We start from the raw sequence: 21,461 nt of genomic DNA, 5'->3' as shown, positions 1-21,461 counted from the left end.
TACAGAGATAGGCAGGGGGCGAGGCCATGGAGTAATTTGAAGACGAGGTTGAGAATTTTGAAATCGAGGCACTGCTTAACCAATCTATGTCAGCGAGCACAGGGATGATGGGTGAACGGGACTTGGTGCGAGTTAGGAGTTTTGGATCACCTCAAGTTTACGTAGGGTGGAATGTGGGAGGCCATCCAGGAGTGCATTGGAATAGTCAAGTCTCGAGGTAACAAAGGCATAGATGAGGGTTTCAGCAGTGGATGAGCTGAGGCAAGGGTGGATACGGGCGTGGAAGTAGGCGATCTTTGTTATGCTGTGGATATGTGGTTGGAAGCTCATTTCAGGGTCAAATATGACACCAAGGTTGTGAACAGAGTGGTTCTGCCTCAGACAGATGTTAGGGAGAGGGATGGAGTCAGTGGCTAGGGAATGGAGTTTGAATCAACCACATTGCTGTGGGTCTGGAGTCACATTATACAACTGAGTGGCTTACTAGGCCATTTCAGAGGGTAGTTAAAATTCAACAACACTGCTGTGGGTCTGGAGTGAACATATCGGCCAGACTGGGTAAGAATGGCAGATTTCCTTCCCTAAAGGAGATTAGTGAACCAGATGAACAATCCAGTATTTTCTGATTACTGATAGTGGCATTTTAATCCAGATTTATTTCATTAACTGAATTTAAATTCCCCAGCTGCTGTGGTGGGATTTGAACTTGCGTCTCCGAATCATTAGTCCAGGCATCTGGATTACGAGTCCGGTAACATAACCACTATGCTACCGTACCCCCTTAGATTGGTGTAAATAGTTATAATTACTGTTTGAAAATTTTGTGGTTAATATTCTCCAACTGCTGAAATAAATGCTCTGCACGATTTCTCGATTATACTAATAACTTTGCTACAATTTAAGGATTGCATATGCCATTATGTTATAAACATGCTCGGATTTATTTGATTAAATCATCTTTCAAAGTTCTCCCTAGTTTCAAGGTCGAGGTAAAGTCAGAGGAGATGTTTTATCTGATAACAAAGGATGCATTCAAATTCAAAATCTTGGCAGAGTAAGTAAAATATCGTTATCTAATCTTTTTTTGTAATTTTTTATCGTGGCATTCGAGTTCTACCATGTGGGACATTGTCAAAAGTCTTCTGTAAGTCTACGTGATGTAGATAATAGGGAATGCCCTTACCGCCCCATGTCAAATCCTTATTCTGCTGATATGTAAATATTCCTCTAGTCCATCCTTGGAAAAGATGCAGTTATTTTTGTCTGTTATTGATAGTAGGCTACTAGCCTTTAGTTGCCTGGATCCACTTTTTAAATATACGCGAAATATTTGCCTATCTTTTTTTTATCTCGCCCACACTCACCAACTTCCAAGACTCCTCCGTGATGATATCGCTTTACCTAGAATTTTCCTCACTTGACATTTGCTGCAGTGGGAGGTTTATACAACTGGGTGTGGAACACTGGTCAGCCTTGAGCCCCTTACCTTACAAACTGTAATTGTCTTGCTGACAACAAAATGGATTTTGGGAGCACTATCAAGGAAGCCGGAATTGCCCTCTATAATTTACTTCTGCAAAAATAATATTTCAATATTTTAACTATGTAATTTTCTTTTAATATAACGGATCTGTTTAAAAAAATAATAATTTTGCAATCAAGTGGGAAATTCTGACTGATTTTTCCCTCCCTTTCTCCGGTATTGAGGCAAATTTCAATACGCCTACCTGGAAGAGATTAGAGAACTCGGCACAGGCGAGGATCCGAAAATGTAAAAAGTGGGATGTGTTGTTCCACTTGGAGCTTTTTAAAAAAATGAAGTGGTTTATTGTAAGCAATATGTCTAACTTGAGAGAGTGGTTAACAAAGCATAAGGGATTTTGGGCTTCATAAATAGAGGTATTGAGTACTAAAGTAGAGAAGTTATGCTGAACATTTATAAAGCTCTGGTTAGGCCACAACTGGAGTATAGTGTCCAGTTCTGGTCACCACACTTTAGTAAGGATGCGAAGGCCCTTGAGAGGGTGCAGAGGAGATTTACCAGAATGGTTCCAGGGATGGGGGATCTTAGCTACAAGAACAGGTTGGAGAAGCTGGATTTGTTTTCATTAGAGCAAAGGGGTGAGTTGATAGAGGTGTACAGGATAATGACGGGTTTGGATAGGCTGGACGTGGAAAGGCTGTTCCCACTAGTGGATGGTACAAGGAGTGGGGGACACAGATTTAAGGTTATGGGCAAGTGATACAGGGGGTATGTGAGGAAAAACTTTTTTACGCAGCGAGTGGTGAGGACCTCAGTCTCCCTGCCGATGGAAGTGGTGGAAGAGGAGACACTTAATGTTTTCAAAGGGGAGACTGGATAGGTACTTGAGGAAAATAAACTTGCAGGGCTACGGGGATAGAGCGGGGGAATGGGACTGAGTGGATTGCTCTACAGAGAGCTGGCACGGACTCGATGGGCTGAATGGCCTCCTTCTGTGCTGTTATGACTCTATGACTCTATCTCCTGTTGATTATTTGTTAAAGCCATACATACGGCCAAGCTGTGGAAGGAATGGCATATGTAAGATTCGGAATAATTGACGGAACAAACAACAAAACCTACTTACGAGGACTGGAACAACAACTGCCGGTGAGTATAAAATGGTTACGGATTTATAGTGATAAATGGTGGTGTTCGATTTTAGTAAACACAAACTTGGGGGAAAAATTGGGTGGCGCCCTTTTTGGGGTGCTAACGTCGTTGGGGCCCAAAAAGTTAGTGCCCCTCCGCCAGAAATTCAGTGGAAGCGCGCCAAGCAGGAGGCGGGGCGCTACTGGAAGCGCTCCACCTCCTTCTTGGGGCACTACAAGTGAAGATCGCGGTGCTACATGCAACAGCGCCATGTGTGCCGGCACATAGCGCCGCCACTAAACTTTTGCTAAATTTCGCGGGTGGCATTAGCGGCGCTGCACCAGGGCGCTCGGGGATTTGCGCCCCGTTAGCGCCCCCCGCTAACGAGAGGTGTAAATCAACTGAATTTTCCCGCCCCAAGTGCTTGGGCTAGAAATTTGTCTAGGGCGGTGGCGCAAAACTGCAATGACTGAATCTCAGGCGCTGCGTATAACGGGCGGCTGATCCGATAGCGCCCGTTTCCCGCCATCGGCCGAGATGAATTTCTTGGCCGATGCGTTTGTTCGAGATTCCTTCTTCGGCTATTTCGTCGGGTGTCAACCCAGTCATGTTGGCAGTTTATGCACTGGAATGCCACATCAGCTCCAACTCGTACAGTGGGAGGGTCCGGTACCAATGCTTAACTGTATCCTCCGAAATTCTTTGTTCCACCTCCAATCATTAATTTTAAGCTCAGTTTAGGTTCATGGCCACAGTTAAATACTGAATCATAAGATCACTGATATTTTGAGGGTAAAAATTTGGAAGAAATGTAATTATTAAGAATGGAACAAGGAGGAAATGGAGAGAAAATAAAGGCACTGAATTGGAATCGGATAATATGCACCTTTATTCTCACTTATAGATCAAGAAAGGAGTGGTGACCTCTTCCCTCACAACCCAAATGCTATTGGAAAAAATCAAACCTTTGGAAAGTATGAATGATCTTGTGGGACACCATTTGTATATGGCGGTAACTGTTTTTGAAACATTCAGTAAGTGATCTAAAATTGGATAGATATCCGATTAGATGTGTTTTTAATAGTTGTTCTCAGGGTGTGGGCAAAGGTGCTGAGGTCACATTTATTCTCCATCTTTAAATCCCCTGATGAGTGATGGATCTTCTGACCTTGTGCCATTGGCGCTCCCACGACCATGTATTTTAGGTCATAGAAACATAGAAACATAGAAGATAGGAGCAGGAGTAGGCCATTCGGCCCCTCGAGTCTGCTCCGCCATTCAATGCGATCATGGCTGATCATCCAAATTCAGTACCCTGTCCCTGCATTCTCCCCATACCCCTTGATCCCTTTAGCCTTAAGAAATATATCCAAATCCTTCTTGAATATATTTAATGAATTGGCCTCTACTGCCTTCTGTGGTAGAGAATTCCAGTTTCACCACTCTCGGGGTGAAGAAATTCCTCCTCATTTCTGTCCTAAATGGCTTGCCCCTTATCGTTAGACTGTGACCCCTGGTTCTGGACTCCCCGACCATCGGGAACATCCTTCCTGCATCTAGTCTGTCCAGTCCTGTCAGAATTTTATAAGTTTCAATGAGATCCCCTCTCATTCTTCTAAACTCCAGCGAGTACATGCCCAATCGACCCAATCGCTCCTCATACGTCATTCCTGCCATCCCAGGTAGCAGCCTGGTGAATCTTTGCTAAACTCCTTCCATGGCAAGAACATCCTTCCTCAGGTAAGGCGACCAAAAATGCACACAATACTCAAGATGTGGTCTCACCAAGGCCCTGTATAACTGCAGCAAGACATCCTTGTTCCTGTACTCAAACCCTCTCGCTACGAAGACCAATATGCCATTTGCCTTCTTAACCGCCTGCTGCACCTGCATGCTTACCTTCAGTGACTGGTGCACAAGGACACCCAGGTCTCGTTGCACTTCCCCTTCTCCCAATCTATTGCCATTCAGATAATAATCTGCATTCCTGTTTTTGCTACCAAAGTGGATAACCACCCATTTATCCACGTTATATTGCATCTGCCATGCTTTTGCCCAATCACCCAACCTGTCCAAATCATCCTGGAGTTTCTCGGCATCCTCCTCACACCACACACACCCACCCAGCTTTGTGTCGTCTGCAAATTTGGAGATATTACATCTAGTTCCCTTGTCTAGATCATTAATATATATTGTGAATAGCTGGGGCCCAAGGACCGATCCGTGTGGTACCCCACTAGTCACTGCCTGCCACTCAGAAAAAGACCCGTTTATTCCAACTCTTTGCTTTCTGTCTGCCAACCAGTTCTCTATCCAAGTCAATACCTTGCCCCCAATTCCATGTGCCTTAACTTTACACGCTAATCTCTTATGCGGGACCTTATCGAAAGCCTTCTGAAAGTCCAAATACACCACATCCACTGGTTCTACCTTATCTATTTTACCAGTTGCATCCTCAAAAAATTCCAGTAGATTGGTCAAGCACGATTTACCTTTTGTAAATCCATGTTGACTTTGTCCGACCCTGTCAATGTTTTCCAAGTGCTCTGCTATTACATCTTTTATAATGGACTCTAGCATTTTCCCCACTACCGATATCAGGCTTACCGGTCTGTAATTCCCCGTTTTCTCTCTACCACCTTTTATGATTAGTCATTCTGAAGGGTGATAAAAGTGTAGAAATGCAGTGGTCATAGGAACAATATAGAGGGGTTATTACGCTGCTGGGTCTAGACTACAGGCCACCAAATCATGAGAAGATGATAGAAGAGCAAATTTTCAGCTAAATTGCTGAAAGATGCAAGAACTTTAGAGTTAGGATAATGGGGGACTTCAATTATCCTAATATAGACTGGAAAAATAACAGCGTAAAAGGCAAAGTTGGGAGGATTTCCTGAAATTTGTACGAGAACTTTCTTCATAGAATCATAGAAATTTACAGCAGAGAACATAAGAAATAGGAGCAGGAATTGGCCCCTCGAGCCTGCTCTGCCATTCAATAAGGTCATGGCTGATCTTGGGCTAAAAGCCACTTCCCTGCCCGCTCCCCATAACCCTTCACTCCCTTATCTTGCTAAAATCTGTCTATCTCCACCTTAAATGTATTTAATGACCCTGCCTCCACGGCTCTCTGGGGCAGAGAATTCCACAGATTTACGACCCTCTGAGAGAAGAAATTCCTTGTCCTCTCAGTTCTAAAAGGGCAACCCTTTAAACTGAAACTATGCCCCCGAGTTCTAGATTTCCCCACGAGGGGAAACATTCTCTCTGCACCTACCTTCTCGAGCTCCCTTAGTATCTTATGGGCTAAAAATTCGGGGCGCCAAGCTCGCCTGGGCGCCGGAAGTCCCGCCCCGGAAGGAGCCGGGAGCGCCAGCGGGATACTCAGTTTGAGCGCCCCAAACGGAATCGGGGCACTGCTCAAGGCGCCTTGCGTCCCTCTTGGGGCGCTGAAACTGAATATCGCGGTGCAACACTGCGGCACGGCACGCTGCGGTACTGCAGGCCTTCCTGCCCTTCTTAAAGGGGAGGGGCCTGCACCAGCGCGATCTCCGATCGCGAGTGCTGGCAAAAGAGCCCGGCACCGAGGAGACGTGCCGGGCTCTTGGGACACAGCCGGCACTGCCCGGGTGGGGGGATCAGGAGGCCGGGGACAGCGGCGCGAGGAGGTGCTGGCAGGCGGCCAGCGAAAAAAATGGCCGCCTCGCACCTCCCCTTTAATTAGCGCCACTACCGCTCAGGCAGCTGCGACCGGCGCGACGGGGGGGGCCCGACCCAATATCGCGTTCGGGGTAGTAGTGGGGTGCTGCGCACACCGATGATATAATCGGTCGCAGCGCTACAGGCTAACGCCGCCATTAGCGCCCCGCTAAATTTCACGGGAGGCGTGGCCAGTGGCGTTAAAACCACTAGGTGCCCTCTTTAGACGCTAACTGGTGGCACAGCCCGCCGAATTTCTAGGTCTATATGTTTCAATAAGATCACCTCCCATTCTTCTAAATTCCAATGAGTATAGGCCCAACCTGCTCAACCTTTCCTCGTAAGTCAACCCCCTCATCTCAGGAATCAACTGTATGAATCGTCTCTGAACTGCCTCCAATGCAAGTATATCCTTCCTTCAGTAAGGAGACCAAAACTGCACGCAGTACTCCAGGTGTGGTCTCACCAATACCCTATACAGTTGTAGCAGGACTTCCCTGCTTTTATACTCCAACCCCCTTGCAATAAAGGCCAACATTCCATCTGCCTTTTGGATTACTTGCTGCACCTGCATGCTAACTTTTTGTGTTTCATGTACAAGGACCCCCAGGTCCCTCTGAACTGTAGCATTTTGTAATCTCTCTCCATTTAAATAAAAATTTGCTTTTTTATTTTTCCTGCCAAAGTGGATAACTTTGCACTTTCTCACATTATACTCCAACTGCCAAATGTTTGCGCACTTACTTAGCCTGTTTGTATCCCTTTGCAGATTCTTTGGCCCCGATTTTCTGCCAGCCATCGGGCGGCTTTTCAGGCGGCCGAAAATCGCCGAAAAAGCGGGTCGCGACCCCCTCCCGCCTGATTTCCCAGCCCGTCTGACTTTTGGGCCGCCATTTCTCCGCGACCCGCTTCAGTCCCGCCCGCTGCTGGTGGGACTGGCCGTCGGAACACTAATGATCAATTATTACCTTGTTTAAGTCGATTTTCAGGGGCCGTTGCGATTTTGGGGCTTTCTCCACATCAAACACGCTTGCAGGGAACCCCGCTGATGAAACCTGGCGTGAAGCTTGCCAGCTTGCTTGCTGTCAGCTGCAGGTCATTTGGAAAAGCTGCGATTTAAAGGGCCAGCACTTGTATGTTGAAGGACCTTGTTGCTGCAGGCTTGGGGCTACTTCTTCAAGGCTTAGGCACAGCTGTGGAAGGTTGGAGCCTCACACACTTCTCCAATGCGATCTCCTAGGAAGCCCCTCTCACCACCCTCACTCAGCGCTTCCTCAGCGGAGGCATCTACGAGAAGCATGGGGCATCTTTTTTTCCTTCCCTTCTTGCCATTAGAGGATCTCCAGCAGCAGAGGTGGCAGCAGCAGAACCAGGAACAGCATGATGAGCACCAGGAGCACTAGGCTGCTGCTCACTCACCTGAAGCTGCACAGGCCAGAAGGGGCCAGCGCTTGGAAGTGGCTTGAGAGCACCTTGCTGTGCTTTAGGGGGCCATGGGGACCTGTTTCTGCACTGGCAGTCCTACTCAGAAGGACTTCCATGAAGATCTGGTTTCTCTGTTCAATAGATGGCCAACGCTCCTCAAGAGATGTCATTCTCTTATGAGCACTCACCATGTTTTCCGTACCCTGGCGAGTCATCTCCTCCATGGAGGTTGCCAACCTTTCCATGGTGATGCGTTCATGCGCCAATGACTCCACAAAGGCTCTGCTCATGGTCGCTATGGACTCCTCCATTCACTCCACACTCGCAGTGACCCTGGAGACAAAACCTCCCAGAGACTCCTGCATCTGTGCATGGAGATCCATCACCTCTTCTCTTGCGGATGGACCCAGAGGCAGAGGGTCGACATGCAGCGCAGCTGAGCTGAGCTGGCAGAGTCCTGCACCCTCCGACGAGGACTCTCCACTGCTGTCCCTGTCTCCAGAATCTGCTGAGGCTCACTTGTGAGCTGTGAAACACCAGGTAACAACACTACTCTATGTCCCGAAGGTCCCCCCGAGGTGTGAGTGTCTGCGCTGGTGCTGGGTGCGCTTACTTCTGCTGACGCTGCGCCCTCAGATGTTAGAGCTTTCTCTGAGGAGTCTGGCTGCACAGCCTCTTCCTCCTCCACAGTGAGGACGGGGGCTCTGGATGGTACTGTGGGGGAGTAAAGGAAGGAGTTAGAGATGTAATGCCAAGGTTCTTCTGGTGACTCCCAGCGAGTTGGCATATGCTGACACCTGCATCCATGCAGCATTGGTCTCAGTGGGAGGCCTCTTCGTCCCTGACCTAGGGAAGAGGACCTCCCTGTGGGCCCTAACCCCATCCAATAATGCCTGCAATGAAGCCTCGTCGAATGTGGAGGCAGCTCGGGGTCTGGCACTGGCCACAGCTGCTGCAGGCTCCTCTGCCATCCTGTATGGTTTGTTTGGAAGCCTTCAGAGGATGCAGTGCTTGCTATGGACCTTGAAAGCACCACAAATGATGACATCATACTGTGGGGCTTTCTGACTAGAAATGGACAATTAGCAAGGCTGCTCACATGCTGGCAATTAATTGGCCTCTTGAGGGAAAATTGCATGGAGCTGGCTGACACATTTTTTTGTGTGTCAGAACCCCACATTTGGGGAAACCCAACCATTTCCCACACAAGCCACAAAATTGGGCCCTTTGAGTCCTCTGCACAACTTGCTTTCCCACCCATCTTTGTATCATCCGCAAACTTGACTAAATTACAATCGGTCCCTTCATACAAGTCATTAATGTAGCTTGTAAATAGTTGAGGCCCCAGCACTGATCCCTGTGACACCCCACTAGTTACAGTTTGCCAACCTGAAAATGACACATTTATCCTGACTCTCTGCTTTCTGTTAGTTAGCCAATTTTCTATTCAGGCTAATATATTACCCCCAACTCCGTGCGCTCTTATCTTATGCAGTTGTAGGAGTCTCTGCACTCCTAGCAAAGAATCTATAAACTCACTAGTAGTTAACAAACTGAGTTTAATGTACTGAAACTTTACAAAACAAGAAAATGCAGGAGAAGCTCTAAACAAGTCTATTCACTATCACTCCACACGAGGACTGGCTGGAAACGCCCTCTACCTCTGATGTCATGATGTCATTACGTTGCCCACCAGTGGGGACATCACCTGACCCACGTGATGCCGTCATCGCGTCAGATCGCGATTTTGTCGATCTAGCTCTGTTTAACCAGAGCCAACATTAAAAGGTAATAAACATGATTAAAGGCAATTATACAAGTCACTGTGAGAGTCTCTTAGTGGCTTTGCCACACAGTAACCTTTTATGTGGCACCTTATCGAATGCCTTCTGGAAATCCAAATGCACCACATCCACTGGCTCACCCTTATCCACCCTACTCATTACATCCTCAAAGAACTCCAGAAAATTTGTTAAACATGATTTCCCTTTCATAAAACCATGCTGACTCTGCTTGACTGCATTATGATTTTCCAAATGCCCTGCTACTGCTTCCTTAATGAAAGACTCCAGCATTTTCCCAATGACAGATGTTTCCTGCTTTCTGTCTCCCTCCTTTCTAAAATAGGGGTGTTACATTTGCGGTTTTCCAATCCGCTGGGACCTCTCCAGAGTCCAGGGAATTTTGGTATATTGGAACCAATGCATCCACTATCTCTGCAACCACTTCTTTTAAGACCCTGGAATGCAGGCCATCTGGTCCAGGCGACTTATTGTCTATTAGTCCCATTATTTTACCAAGTACTTTTTGCTTAGTGATAGTGATTGTCTTTAGTTCCCCCCTCCTTGTGGCCCCTTGATTACCCATTATTGGGATGTTGTTAGTGTCTTCTACCGTGAAGACAGATACAAAATATTTGTTCAGAGTCTCTGCCATTTCCCCGTTCCCTATTATTAATTCCCCATTCCCATGCTCTAAGGGACCAATGTTTACTTTAGCTACTCTCTTCCTTTTTATATACCTGTAGAAGCTCTTACTTTTTGTTTTAATATTTCTTGCCAGTTTACTCTCATAATTCATCTTCTCTCTCTATTATTATTTTAGTCATCCTTGGCTGGTTTTTAAAAATTTCCCAAACCTCTGGCCTCCCACCAATCTTGGCAACATTGTATGCCTTCATTTTCAATTTGATAGCATATTTTACTCCCTTAGTTAGCCACGGATATTGCTCCTTTCTCTTAAAATCTTTCTTTCTCACGGGAATATATTTTTGTTGAGAGTTATGAAATATCTCCTTAAATGTCCGCCACTGCATTTCAACTGTCTTACCTATTAATTTATTTTTCCAGTCCACTTTAGCCAGTTCTGCCTTCATGCCATTGTAATTGCCTTTGTTTAAGATCAGGACACTGGTTTGAGATACAACTTTCTCACCCTCCAACTGAATTTGAAGGAGGCCATTCAGCCCATCTTGTCCTTGCCGACCGACAAAGAGCTATCCACCCTAATCCCACTTTCCAGCACTTAGTTTGCAGCCTTGTAAGTTACGGCACTTCAAGTGCCAACCAAGTACTTTTTAAATGTGATGAGGGTTTCTGCCTCTACCACCCTTTCAGGCAGTGAGTTCCAGACCCCCACCACCCCCTGGGTGAAAATATTTTTCCTCAAATTCCCTCTCAACCTCCTACCAATTATGTTAAATCGATGCCCTCTGGTTATTAACCTCTCTGCCATGGGAAATAGGTCCTTCCTATCCACTCTATCTAGGCCCCTCATAATTGTATACACCTCATTATGGTCTCCCCTCAGCCTCCTCTGTTCCCACGAAAACAACCCCAGCCTATCCAATCTTCCCTCATAGTTAAAATTCCCCAGCCCAGGCAACATCCTCATAAATCTCCTCTGCACCCCCTCTAGTGCAATCACATCCTTCCTGTAATGTGGTGTCGAGAACTACATGCAGCATTCTAGCTGCGGCCTAACTAGTGTTTTATACAGTTCAAGCATAACCTCCCTGCTCTTATATGCTATGCCTCGTCTAATAGTATCCCATATGCCTTCTTAGCCTCCTTGATCAGTACTTTTCCAACCCAACAAGGAAGGAGGCAGTGCTGGATCCAGTTTCTGGGGAATGAAGTGGGGCAAGTGGAGCATGTGTCAGTGGGGGAGCATTTGGGAAACAGTGATCACAATATCATTAATGGCCCAGAAATTCGGGTTGGAAGCTTCCCGCGGGTGCAAGCCTCCGACCTGCACTTACCTAGCGTGCCAGCCATTGTGCTATGGGCACGCATGGGATTCCGATCCTGGGCCTGCTCCAACTGCCGGCGTGCAGTGCTTGCATATCCCAGGGACGCAGTTAGTTCGAAGTGTCCTCTGGGATCACGTGGGCCATGGAGAGCCAATGGTAGCAGGGAATCTGTATTCATAGATTTGACAGGAAGACCTGGCTATGAATACAATTCAGCCCCAAAAACATAAATAAAACTTCAAATAATTTTTTTTTTAATCACATTTTTAAAATAACTATAAATTACATAAAATAACTATTTTAAACAATAATTTAAATTTTTGAAAAGATTAATTACAGTTTCTAATGGGGCTAAAAATAAGCTTAACTTACTTTAAAGTATTTAAAAATAATAAACCTGTGGAAAAATTGTTTTAATTTTACATAATTCACCACTTACCTTGTTAAAAGCAGGCCTTGCAACTGCTTTTTAAAAGCATAGCTCCTGGAGACTTACCCTCCTGGAGAAACCTGCAAAAAAACCGGAAGTTCCAGGCGTATGCGTTGCCTCTCCGGCGCACACGTTCGACCTGTGAACCCCTTCCTTTAAGGGAATGGAAGTTCTGGTTTCCCACGCATGCGCAGTGCATGCACAAAACCGGCACTTTCGTTGGGTCTACGGGTGAGTACACAGTGCGTACTCACCCGTGGGGACCCGAAGTTCTGGCCCATTAGGTTTAGAGCAGTTATGGAAAAGGACACGGAACAATCAAATGTGAAAATATGAAACTGGAAGAGGTTTAACTTCAGTGAGTTGAAAAGGGATCTGGCCCAGGTGGATTGGAATCAAAGATTGGCAGGCAAAATTGTAAATGAGCAATGGGAGGTCTTCAAAGAGCAGATACTTTGGGTATTGATGAAACATACTCCAATGAGGAGGAAAGGAAGTTAGAATTCCCTGGATGACTAAAGATAAAAGCGTGCTGGGCCTGGAATTTTTGTTTGATTGTGCTGCTTTGTTCAGTGCAATTTGCCTGAAATCAGCATAATCAGCACACAAGAATTGTGTAATTTTAAGCGCAAATTGCATTCAGTGCAACTCACGTTTCTGCGATTTTTTTTTTTTTCCCCACTAGTTTTAAAAAGATTCCACTAGAAACAGACCCCGCCCACATACATGGCCACTCCGCCCCGGGGTGAATAAATCACCGTGGCGAGTTTGCGCTAATTGCGCTCATTTGCAGACCTTCATGAAGACTCTAAAAATTAAGCTGGATCTTACGGACGCAAGGATACTGACGTTTTAAAAGGTCTCAGATGTAATTTAAAGGAACTGACTGGAAAATAGTTTTGTGCATTTATTAAAAGTCATTTACAGTCGTTTAAAAGCGGGTGACTCACAAATTTTTCATCTTTTAATACTCGTGTGAAGCACCTCGGGACGTTTTACTACGTTAAAGGCGCTATATAAATACAAGTGGTTGTTGGTGGACTGACGCTGTGAATTAAAACTGCTGATTTTTTTGTGATAACCCCAATAGTCCATCTTTACCGAATGACCACTCTTAAACATGGCGAGGAATCATTTTTGAAGCAAATTATTTTGAAAGAAATTACCTTTGAAAAGGCTTCCCGACTGTGCGGGTTCATTTGCATTCGGTTATTTGCAAATGGAGTTTGAGCCGACACTCTGGGGAGAGACACCACTTTCAAAACGTGCACTATGTTGGGTGCAATTTGCGTCAGAGTCGCCGACTGCACCCAACGCGGAAGCTTTACCTCTGATGGAGATTAAACTGATACAGAAAAAGGAGGCTTATGCTAAATGTCGGGTTCATAAAATACAGTAGAGGATCAAGCTGATTGGGGATAAAGTACCGGGTAGAACTGAAAAGGGAAATAAGGGGGGCAAAGAGAGTGCATGAGAATAGATTAGTGGGTAACATAAAAGAGAAAGCTAAAGTATTTCATAAACATATAAATAGTAAAAGGGTGGTCAAAGGAAGTTTGGGGCCGATTAGGGACCAAAACGGAAATGATCTTGTGGAGGCAGACGGCATGGCTGAGGTACTAAATTTAGTACATTGTTACGTAATAAAACTCACTACACACTTGGTTTGAGTATAAAGCAAGGCTTTAATCAACTTGTTTCAAAACATGGAGGTCTAGTTATCTTTCACTAGTTCCTGTTTACAAAATGTCTTGGGCAAGCTGGGCCCATGCCCGAGTATTTATACTCCTTGGACGGCGTCACCAGCTGGCCGTCCAGTGTTATTTCATGAGTCTTTCTTCATGGATTATAAGATTCATAACACATTGCATCTGTCTTCACGAAAGACAAAGAAGCTGCCAATGCCACAGTAAAGCAGGAGGTAGTATAGACATTGGATAGGATTAGAATAGGTCAACAGGAGGTACTTAAAGGGTTGGCAGTGCTCAAAGTAGAAAAGTCACCCGGTCCGGATGGAATGCATCCTATGTTACTGAGGGAAGCAAGGGTGGAAATTGCAGAGGCTCTGGCCACAAAGTTCCAATCCTCCTTAGATACGGGAGTGGTGCTAGAGGACTGCAAATGTTACACCCCTATTCAGAAGAGGGATAAACTCAGCAACCACAGGCCGCAGTCAGCCTAATGTCTGTGGTGGGAAAACTTTTAAAGACATTAATCCAGGACAATGTTAATTGGCACTTTGAAGATCTGGTTTCATGAATGAAAGGCAGCACTGATTTGTTAAAGACAAGTTGTGTTTTACTAAGTTGATTGAATTCTTTCATGAAGTGATGGAGAGTGTTGATGAGGGCAGTGCGGTTGATGTTGTGTATGTGGACTGTCAAAAGGTGTTTGAGAAAGTGCCACATAATAGACTTGTTAGCAAAATTGAAGCCCATGGGATTAAAGGGGCAGTGGCAGTGTGGATACAAAACTGGCTACTGTGTGTGTTGTGTCCGTGTGTTGATAGAGACACTGAAGACAGGAGTTGGTTTCACAGGTGTTTACTAAACAAAGTCTGGAGGGGAACTAACTGATACAACACAATATACAGGCTTATATAGCCCGAGTGGCCATTACCGGCATTACAGTACACATGGGGCTATTAAAGGCACATACACTACAATTCCTCCCTTTTTAGCCAACCAGTACATAATATTTTGAGTAATCATTAATTACATGTTACAAGAAAAATAATCTACACATTGCTGCAGTTAATTAAGTATAAGTCAGTCTCTCTGGAGGCTTCCTGACTCGGTCCGGATAATGCCTCGGTGGTGTAGTAGTTTCTGGTGGTGTAGTAGGTTCTTTTGGCAAGGCTGATTCGGCTTGAATGCCAGTGTCGGGTTCATCGGGTTCCAGTATCACCGGATCGGAGGTAGATATGGGTATCTCTACTTCATCATTAGGCGTATAGAGTTGTGGTGTAGGTTGTCCCTTTTCAGATGACTCTATGATTTGGTCAGCATGGTGCCTTATTATGCTTTCTCCGATGTCCCCGGTATACATCAGCGGTCCTAGTCGTGTGCAGATAGTTCCAGGCTGCCATTTCTCGGTACGGTAGTCCCGGGCCAAAACTTGTTGACCTATCTGGAAGGTTCTAGTTGGCCTTTCATTCATGCCTTGAAATTGCCGGTTCTCCACGTCCCTTCTGATGTTTGGCTTGATCAAATCCAGCCGGCAGCTTAGGCTTCTATTGAAGAACATCATGGCGGGAGTTTGGTTTGTAACCATATGTGTTGCATTCCTGTATGCGAACAAGAAGTTATCCACCTTGTGCTGAAGTTTTATGTCTTCATTACCCATGGCCTTTATGGTCTTCTTGAAGGTCTGGACAAACCTTTCAGCCAATCCATTGGTGGCGGGATGCTATGGGGCGGACGTGTAGTGCTTAACCCCATTGTTTTTTAAGAACTTCCTGAATTCTTCGGACACAAATTGCGGTCCATTATCAGAACAGATCTGTTCCGGCAGCCCATTCCTGGCAAATATGGTCCTTAATACTGTGATGGTTTTATCCGTGGTGGTGGAGGACATCTTTATTACCTCTGGCCACTTGGAGTGTGTATCAACCGCGATTACGAATATTGAACCCATAAATGGACCAGCAAAGTCGATGTGTACCCTTTGCCAGGGAGATGAGGGCCACTCCCATGGATGTAGAGGGGCTTGTGGTGGAGCGTTTTGGACCTTCTGGCATCCTAGGCAGCTCTTGGTCATTTCTTCGATGTCTCCATCGATACCTGGCCACTATACAAATGCCCTGGCTAGGTTCTTCATTTTCACTCCACCCAGATGCCCCTCGTGAAGCTCCTTTAGAACTTTATCCTGGAGTTTGGGTGGAATCACCACTCTGGATCCACACATCAAGGTTCCTCGGCACACTGACAGCTGTTCTCTTCTTTGCGAGAATGCTGGCAACAGTGGTTCGACATGTGCTGGCCATCCCTTCACTGTTAAATCGTAGACTCGTGAGAGTCGGGTCATTTCTAGTTTCCCTTTCAATGGCAGAATTTGTTACTGGTAGACATTCGACTATGGTAGAGTGGAAAATCTCCACTGGGTCTACGGTAGGTGCTTCTTCTACCGTTGGCAACGGTAGGCGCGATAACCCGTCAGCATTCCCATGCTTTTGTGATCCTTTGTATTCTATGTTGTATTGGTGTGCCCCTAGAAAAAGGGACCACCTCTGTAGCCTTTGCACTGTCATAATGGGAACACCCTTTTTAGGGTTGAATATGGAGATGAGGGGTTGATGGTCAGTCAACAAGGTAAATTTTTGTCCGTGTAGGTAATGGTTGAATTTCTTCACTCCCCATACCAGGCTGAGTGCTTCCCTGTCGATTTGGGCATAGTTACGCTCAGCTGAGTTCAATGAGCGTGATGCAAAAGCTATCGGCCTTTCCGAGCCATCAGGGAATTTATGCGATAACACTGCTCCTATGCCATAAGGGGATGCATCGCACGCCAGTCTGATTGGCAGTGATGGGTTGTAATGAGCCAAAACTTCTTTGGACGTGATTAAGTCTTTGCATTTATGGAAGGCACGTTTACAGTCCTCGCTCCATTTCCAAATTACTCCTGTTTGTAGCAGTTCATTAAGAGGGTGTAGAAGAGTTGATAAGTTCGGTAAAAATTTATGATAGTAATTTATTAATCCCAGGAACGACCTTAATTGTGAAACATTTTCAGGTGCTGGGGCTTTTATGACCGCTTCAATTTTTTCAGGTGACTTATGCAACCCTTCCTTATTAATTATGTGGCCACAATATGATATTTGATTTTGGAAAAATTCGCACTTGGGGCGATTTGCTCGTAGGCCCCATTCTCTCAGCCTAGTGAGCACCTGCTCCAAATTGGCAAGGTGCTCGTTTTTGTTTTCTCCTGTTACAAGGATGTCGTCTAGGTAGCATTGAGTCCCCGGAATCCCTTGGAGGACTTGCTCCATAGCTTTTTGCCAGATAGCTGGAGTGGATGCTACTCCGAAAACCAGTCGATTGTACTGGTACAGACCTTTGTGTGTATTTATCGTGAGATATTTTTTAGAGGCCTCTTCTACCTCCATCTGTAGATATGCCTGTGCCAAGTCAATTTTGGTGAAACGTTTCCCTCCGGATAGTGAGGCGAAAATATCTTCTATCCTCGGAAGAGGATACTGTACCGTGTGAAGGACCAGGTTTACAGTCACCTTGAAGTCTCCACAGATGCGAATTTTTCTCTGTTCTTCAGATTTATCATTATTTAATGCTTTCTTCATGACTGGGACGATGGGTGTTGCCCACTCGCTCCAATCTATTTTGGACATTACGCCTGCCTTTTCCAAATTCTCCAGTCTGCCTCGACTGCTGGACGAATTGCGTATGGCACCGGTCTTGCCTTAAAAAACTTGGGAATTGCTGCATCTTCCACTTTTATTGAGGCGGTGATGCCTTTCAAGGTCCCTAGTTTCTCTTGAAACACTTCTTTGGCGTTGGCCAAGATGTCTTTTAATCGTTCAGGTATGACGTCATCATCGTTTTTTTTCTTACTGGTCACTGTCAGTGCCTGAATGGAGTGCCAGTCTAAACGTATTTTCCTGATCCATTCACGTCCCAACAGCGGTGGACCACCATCTTGTAGAATGTATAAATACAACTTTTGTATTTCCTTGCCGTTGTATACAACAGGCACCCTTATTTTTCCTTTGGGGTATACTTTCTGCCCCATATATGTTTTCAAGATAATGGATGTGTCTTTTAAAGGTATATGCGGAAATAGCCGCTCGTAATCCCGTCGATTTATGACGGTCAGAGCTGATCCTGTATCTAGCTCCATTTTAACTGGGGACCCTGCTATCGTGAGGGTAACCCAAATGGTCTGGTAATCATCTTTGGCAATTACATTATGTAATTTGAGACAGCTTAGTCTCTTGTTTTCAGAGTCGCTATCGCTCTTCTGGTCTTCGGAGCTACTGTCCATCATCATTTGTACCTTTCTGTACTTTTCTTTATTGATTTTTTTTTTCCTGTCCGTGGATTTTTTTTGTCCAGATCGGCATACCCGTGCAATGTGTCCAAATTTTCCGCATTGCCTGCATGCTTTGTCCTTGAACCAGCAGTCCCTCTGGTCATGGGTGGATCTGCCGCAGCGATAACATCTCTCAAAACCCTGTGTCATTTCATGGGTGCCGAAGTCCTGTGTCTTTTGTTGTATCTCTGCAGCTCCTCTTGCGGCTGCTTCGTATGATACAGCCATACTGAAAGCCTTCTCCAGTGTTAAATCTTTTTCAGAAAGCAGCCTTTTCTGTGTTCCTTCACTTAGGAGACCGCAGACAAATTTGTCTTGAAGATAATCTGCTAGTCCTGCCCCGAATTGGCAGTGTTTTGATAGCTTTCTTAATTCGGTGAGGTAATCAGCGTTACTTTCATTCTTGTGTTGATTTCTCTTGAAGAATTTGATTCATTCCGCTATCAGCAGCGGTGTTGGGTTTAAGTGCTCCTGTAGGGTATCAACAATTTCTTTAAAATTCTTGTCCTTTAGTTTGGCTGGCGTGATTAAATTTCGTAACAGCCCGTATGTCTTTGCGCCCATTAGATTTAGCAGTACTGAACCTTTTTTAAATCTTCTATTCCATTTGCGGTGCAATATACCTCCACTCTTTCCACATATGTGGTCCAATCCTCTATCTTGTTATCAAAAGCATCAATATTGCCAGACTTAGGCATCCTAGAAAAAAAAAGGCGCTTCCCGCGCTTTTCTTTCTTTTCTGCAGAAAAGATATGGCACTTCCCGCGCTTCCCCGCCGCTGCTGCCGATGACAACGCTGTTTCCTGCAGTTTCCATTCTTTTTAATTATTTATTTACAGTTGGAGACTCGTTCCCGCCGGACTCTCTCTCTAGATCTGAACGCCGACCTGCTTGCAGCGCCGGCCGTCTCCCGAGTGCTCCCTCCCCGTCTGTCACTGCTTGCCTCCGCCTTCGCTGCTTGGCCTAGCTGCAGAGCCAGCCGCTGGAGCCCCAGCCCGACGCCCAGGAAGGATTATTGCAGTACCTGCCACCAGCTTGGCTAGCTGGTGAAACCACAGCTTTTTCTTTTTCTTGATTTTTCTTCACTTTGGACGCCAGAGGAATCGATGTCCTTGAGGTGCTGCCGAATTGCAGGTAAGTCCGTTTCCAATTCGTCGCCACTGTTGTGTCCGTGTGTTGATAGAGACACTGAAGATAGGAGTTGGTTTCACAGGTGTTTACTAAACAAAGTCTGGAGTGGAACTAACTGATACAACACAATATACAGGCTTATATAGCCCGAGTGGCCATTACCGGCATTACAGTACACATGGGGCTCTTAAAGGCACATACACTACAATTGCTCTTAAAGGCACATACACTACAGTGTGCCTAAGCTAAGCAAGGTAGAGGAGGTTTAGCCTGGTTTTTTTGTACTCTGACCACTATTGCTGGAGGACCATTAAATAAATTATGAGGATGATAGCAAAATACTGCGGATGCTGAAAATCCGAAATAACAACAGAAAACGCTGGAAAAACTCAGCAGGCCAGGCAACATCCGTGGAGAGAGAAACAGAGTTAACGTTTCAGGTCAAAACCCTTCGTCAGAACTGAGGAAAAAAAAGGCAGGAAATGAAACAGATTAAAAGGCCAGTTTGGGGGCTGGGAAATGGAGGAGGGGATGAAAGAACAAAAGGGAAGGTCTGGGAGGTGAAGAGACATTAAGAGATATTCAAGATGAGACGAGATGGTAATAGGACAGGTAAAGAGACAATAGATGGCTCTAGATGAAGTGTGAAATGCTCTGGCAGAATGAGAGACAGCTGCCATGTGGGAGAGAAAAGATTTGACTCGTGATGAACCCCATGCTCCGATATTCCATTCATATTGTGTGCAGAGTCGTGCGTGGCAAATTCTATTGCGAGTAAAGTACCAGTGGACATCAACGAGCCAGAATGTAATGAGCTTCACTCCTGAGGAAGAAATCACTGGAAATCCTATCGCATTTGGAGAACAAAGAATAGGTAGTGAAATAGTGTAGGGCCTCGTGACTACAAACCATAGCCTAAAGAAAGTACCCGCATATTTAGAGAGTCTTATGGGGTCGGCACATTAATGATATTGGGCCGTATGTTCTGATGCCTATGGGTGGGCACGAGCTGTGTACACACCCGTAGGGACATCGCAAATGCCGGTTTCAGGCATGCCAAGCGCATGCGCTGAAAACCGGCACTTCCAATCTTCCGGACGCCTGTCCTGGAGAAGGGCCTCTGCGGCCGGATAGTTCCGCTTTCTAGAGAACCTCCGCCCGCAGAAAACCCTTAGAAATCTTACGCCTGGTAAAAGCAGGAGTAAGACCTGCTTTTACCAGTATAAGAGTTAAAAAAAAGTGAAAAAACAAAAAATGTTTTCACTCATTTAACATTTAAAAATACTTTTAAAAAGGTAAGTTTATTTTTAGCCCCGTAAAAAACTTTAATTACTTTTTTCAAAAAAATACATTTTTGTTTAAAATATTTAATTTATTGTAATTTCAGCTCATTTAAAAAATGTGATTTTTCTTTAAAATGTATTTAATGTTTTACAGTGTTTTTGGGATGATCTCCATTCATATATTTGACAGGTCTATAAAGGGGAGATTCCCTTCTCCTATTGGCCCCCCATGGCCCACGTGATCCCAGGGACACTTGCGAACCGCCTGCGTCGCTGGGATACGTGGGCCCTGCGCATTTCGAGTTTGGAGAGGCCCAGGGGCGGAAGTGTCCGGACCTCGGGAACCCTCAGGTAAGTCCGTAGATTTTTTCCAGATCGGAGGCCTCCGCATGCAGGAAGCCTCCTATCGGAAAATACGGGCCGTTAATTATCACTGCATCAATTATACGTTTCCATCGAAAGTTACTAGGCGTTTTATTTCATCACCAGTTAAATAAAATAATAAATTAAACAAAATAAAATCAGGTAAAATAAATACATACTTATATTTTCCTGCAGGTGGAGAAATGGAGGAAGTAGAACTGAGAAGCATCGAGTTTGTTTCCTCGCCATATGTGATCGATTTATCAAAGACAACTGGCTACTTCATACCCAGGGTTCCATTTACTGTACTGGTATGTATCATTGCAGCGGGTTGAAACCATATGTAATCTACCTGGTGAAATATAACTCTTCGTCAACTTGTGTATTTTATGGTCAGCAAGGCGAGGGATATTAACAGTGGTGGGGGGGTGGAAGCTGAACATTGTCCAATTACGAGCCTCGATTGACGACACGGAACACTTTTAGTCATAGAGAGTCGTAGAGTCATAACAGCACAGAAGGAGGTCATTCAGCCCATCGAGTCCATGCCGGCTCTCTGAAGAGCAATCCAGTCAGTCCCGTTCCCCCCGCTCTATCCCCATAGCCCTGCAAGTTTATTTCCCTCAAGTACCTATCCAGTCTCCCCTTGAAAACATTGAATGTCTCCGCTTCCACCACTTCCGTCGGCAGCGAGTTCCAGGTCCTCACCACTCGCTGTGT

At 45.4% G+C, this 21,461-nt stretch overlaps 1 protein-coding gene across 1 annotated transcript; it reads left to right on the top strand.

Annotated features, from left to right (window-relative positions):
* The first annotated feature begins 971 nt into the window (after window positions 1-971).
* Window positions 972-21,076, top strand: LOC147095715 (complement C4-B-like). The gene is made up of 4 exons (XM_085973699.1): window positions 972-1,054; window positions 2,527-2,632; window positions 3,519-3,648; window positions 20,937-21,076. Exons 1-4 carry the CDS (start codon window positions 1,005-1,007, stop codon window positions 21,074-21,076), a joined length of 426 nt encoding a protein of 141 aa, XP_085829825.1. The 5' UTR covers window positions 972-1,004.
* The last annotated feature ends 385 nt before the right edge of the window (window positions 21,077-21,461 follow it).

The sequence above is a fragment of the Somniosus microcephalus genome, unplaced genomic scaffold, assembly GCF_052327205.1.
Source record: "Somniosus microcephalus isolate GS21.2 unplaced genomic scaffold, FLI_Smic_1.0 unresolved_chr1, whole genome shotgun sequence".
Classification (NCBI taxonomy): Eukaryota; Metazoa; Chordata; class Chondrichthyes; order Squaliformes; family Somniosidae; genus Somniosus; species Somniosus microcephalus.
The sequence above is the reverse complement of the archived record's forward strand: the minus strand, read 5'-3'. Positions and strand labels throughout refer to the sequence as shown.

Excerpts from the sequence above, each read along its gene's own strand:
- LOC147095715 (XM_085973699.1), top strand. The coding sequence starts at position 1,005 with ATGTTTTATCTGATAACAAAGGATGCATTCAAATTCAAAATCTTGGCA. Across the intron at positions 1,055-2,526 it reads AAATTCAAAATCTTGGCAGA|CCATACATACGGCCAAGCTG; the intron begins GTAAGTAAAATA and ends TATTTGTTAAAG. Across the intron at positions 3,649-20,936 it reads AACTGTTTTTGAAACATTCA|GTGGAGAAATGGAGGAAGTA; the intron begins GTAAGTGATCTA and ends ATTTTCCTGCAG.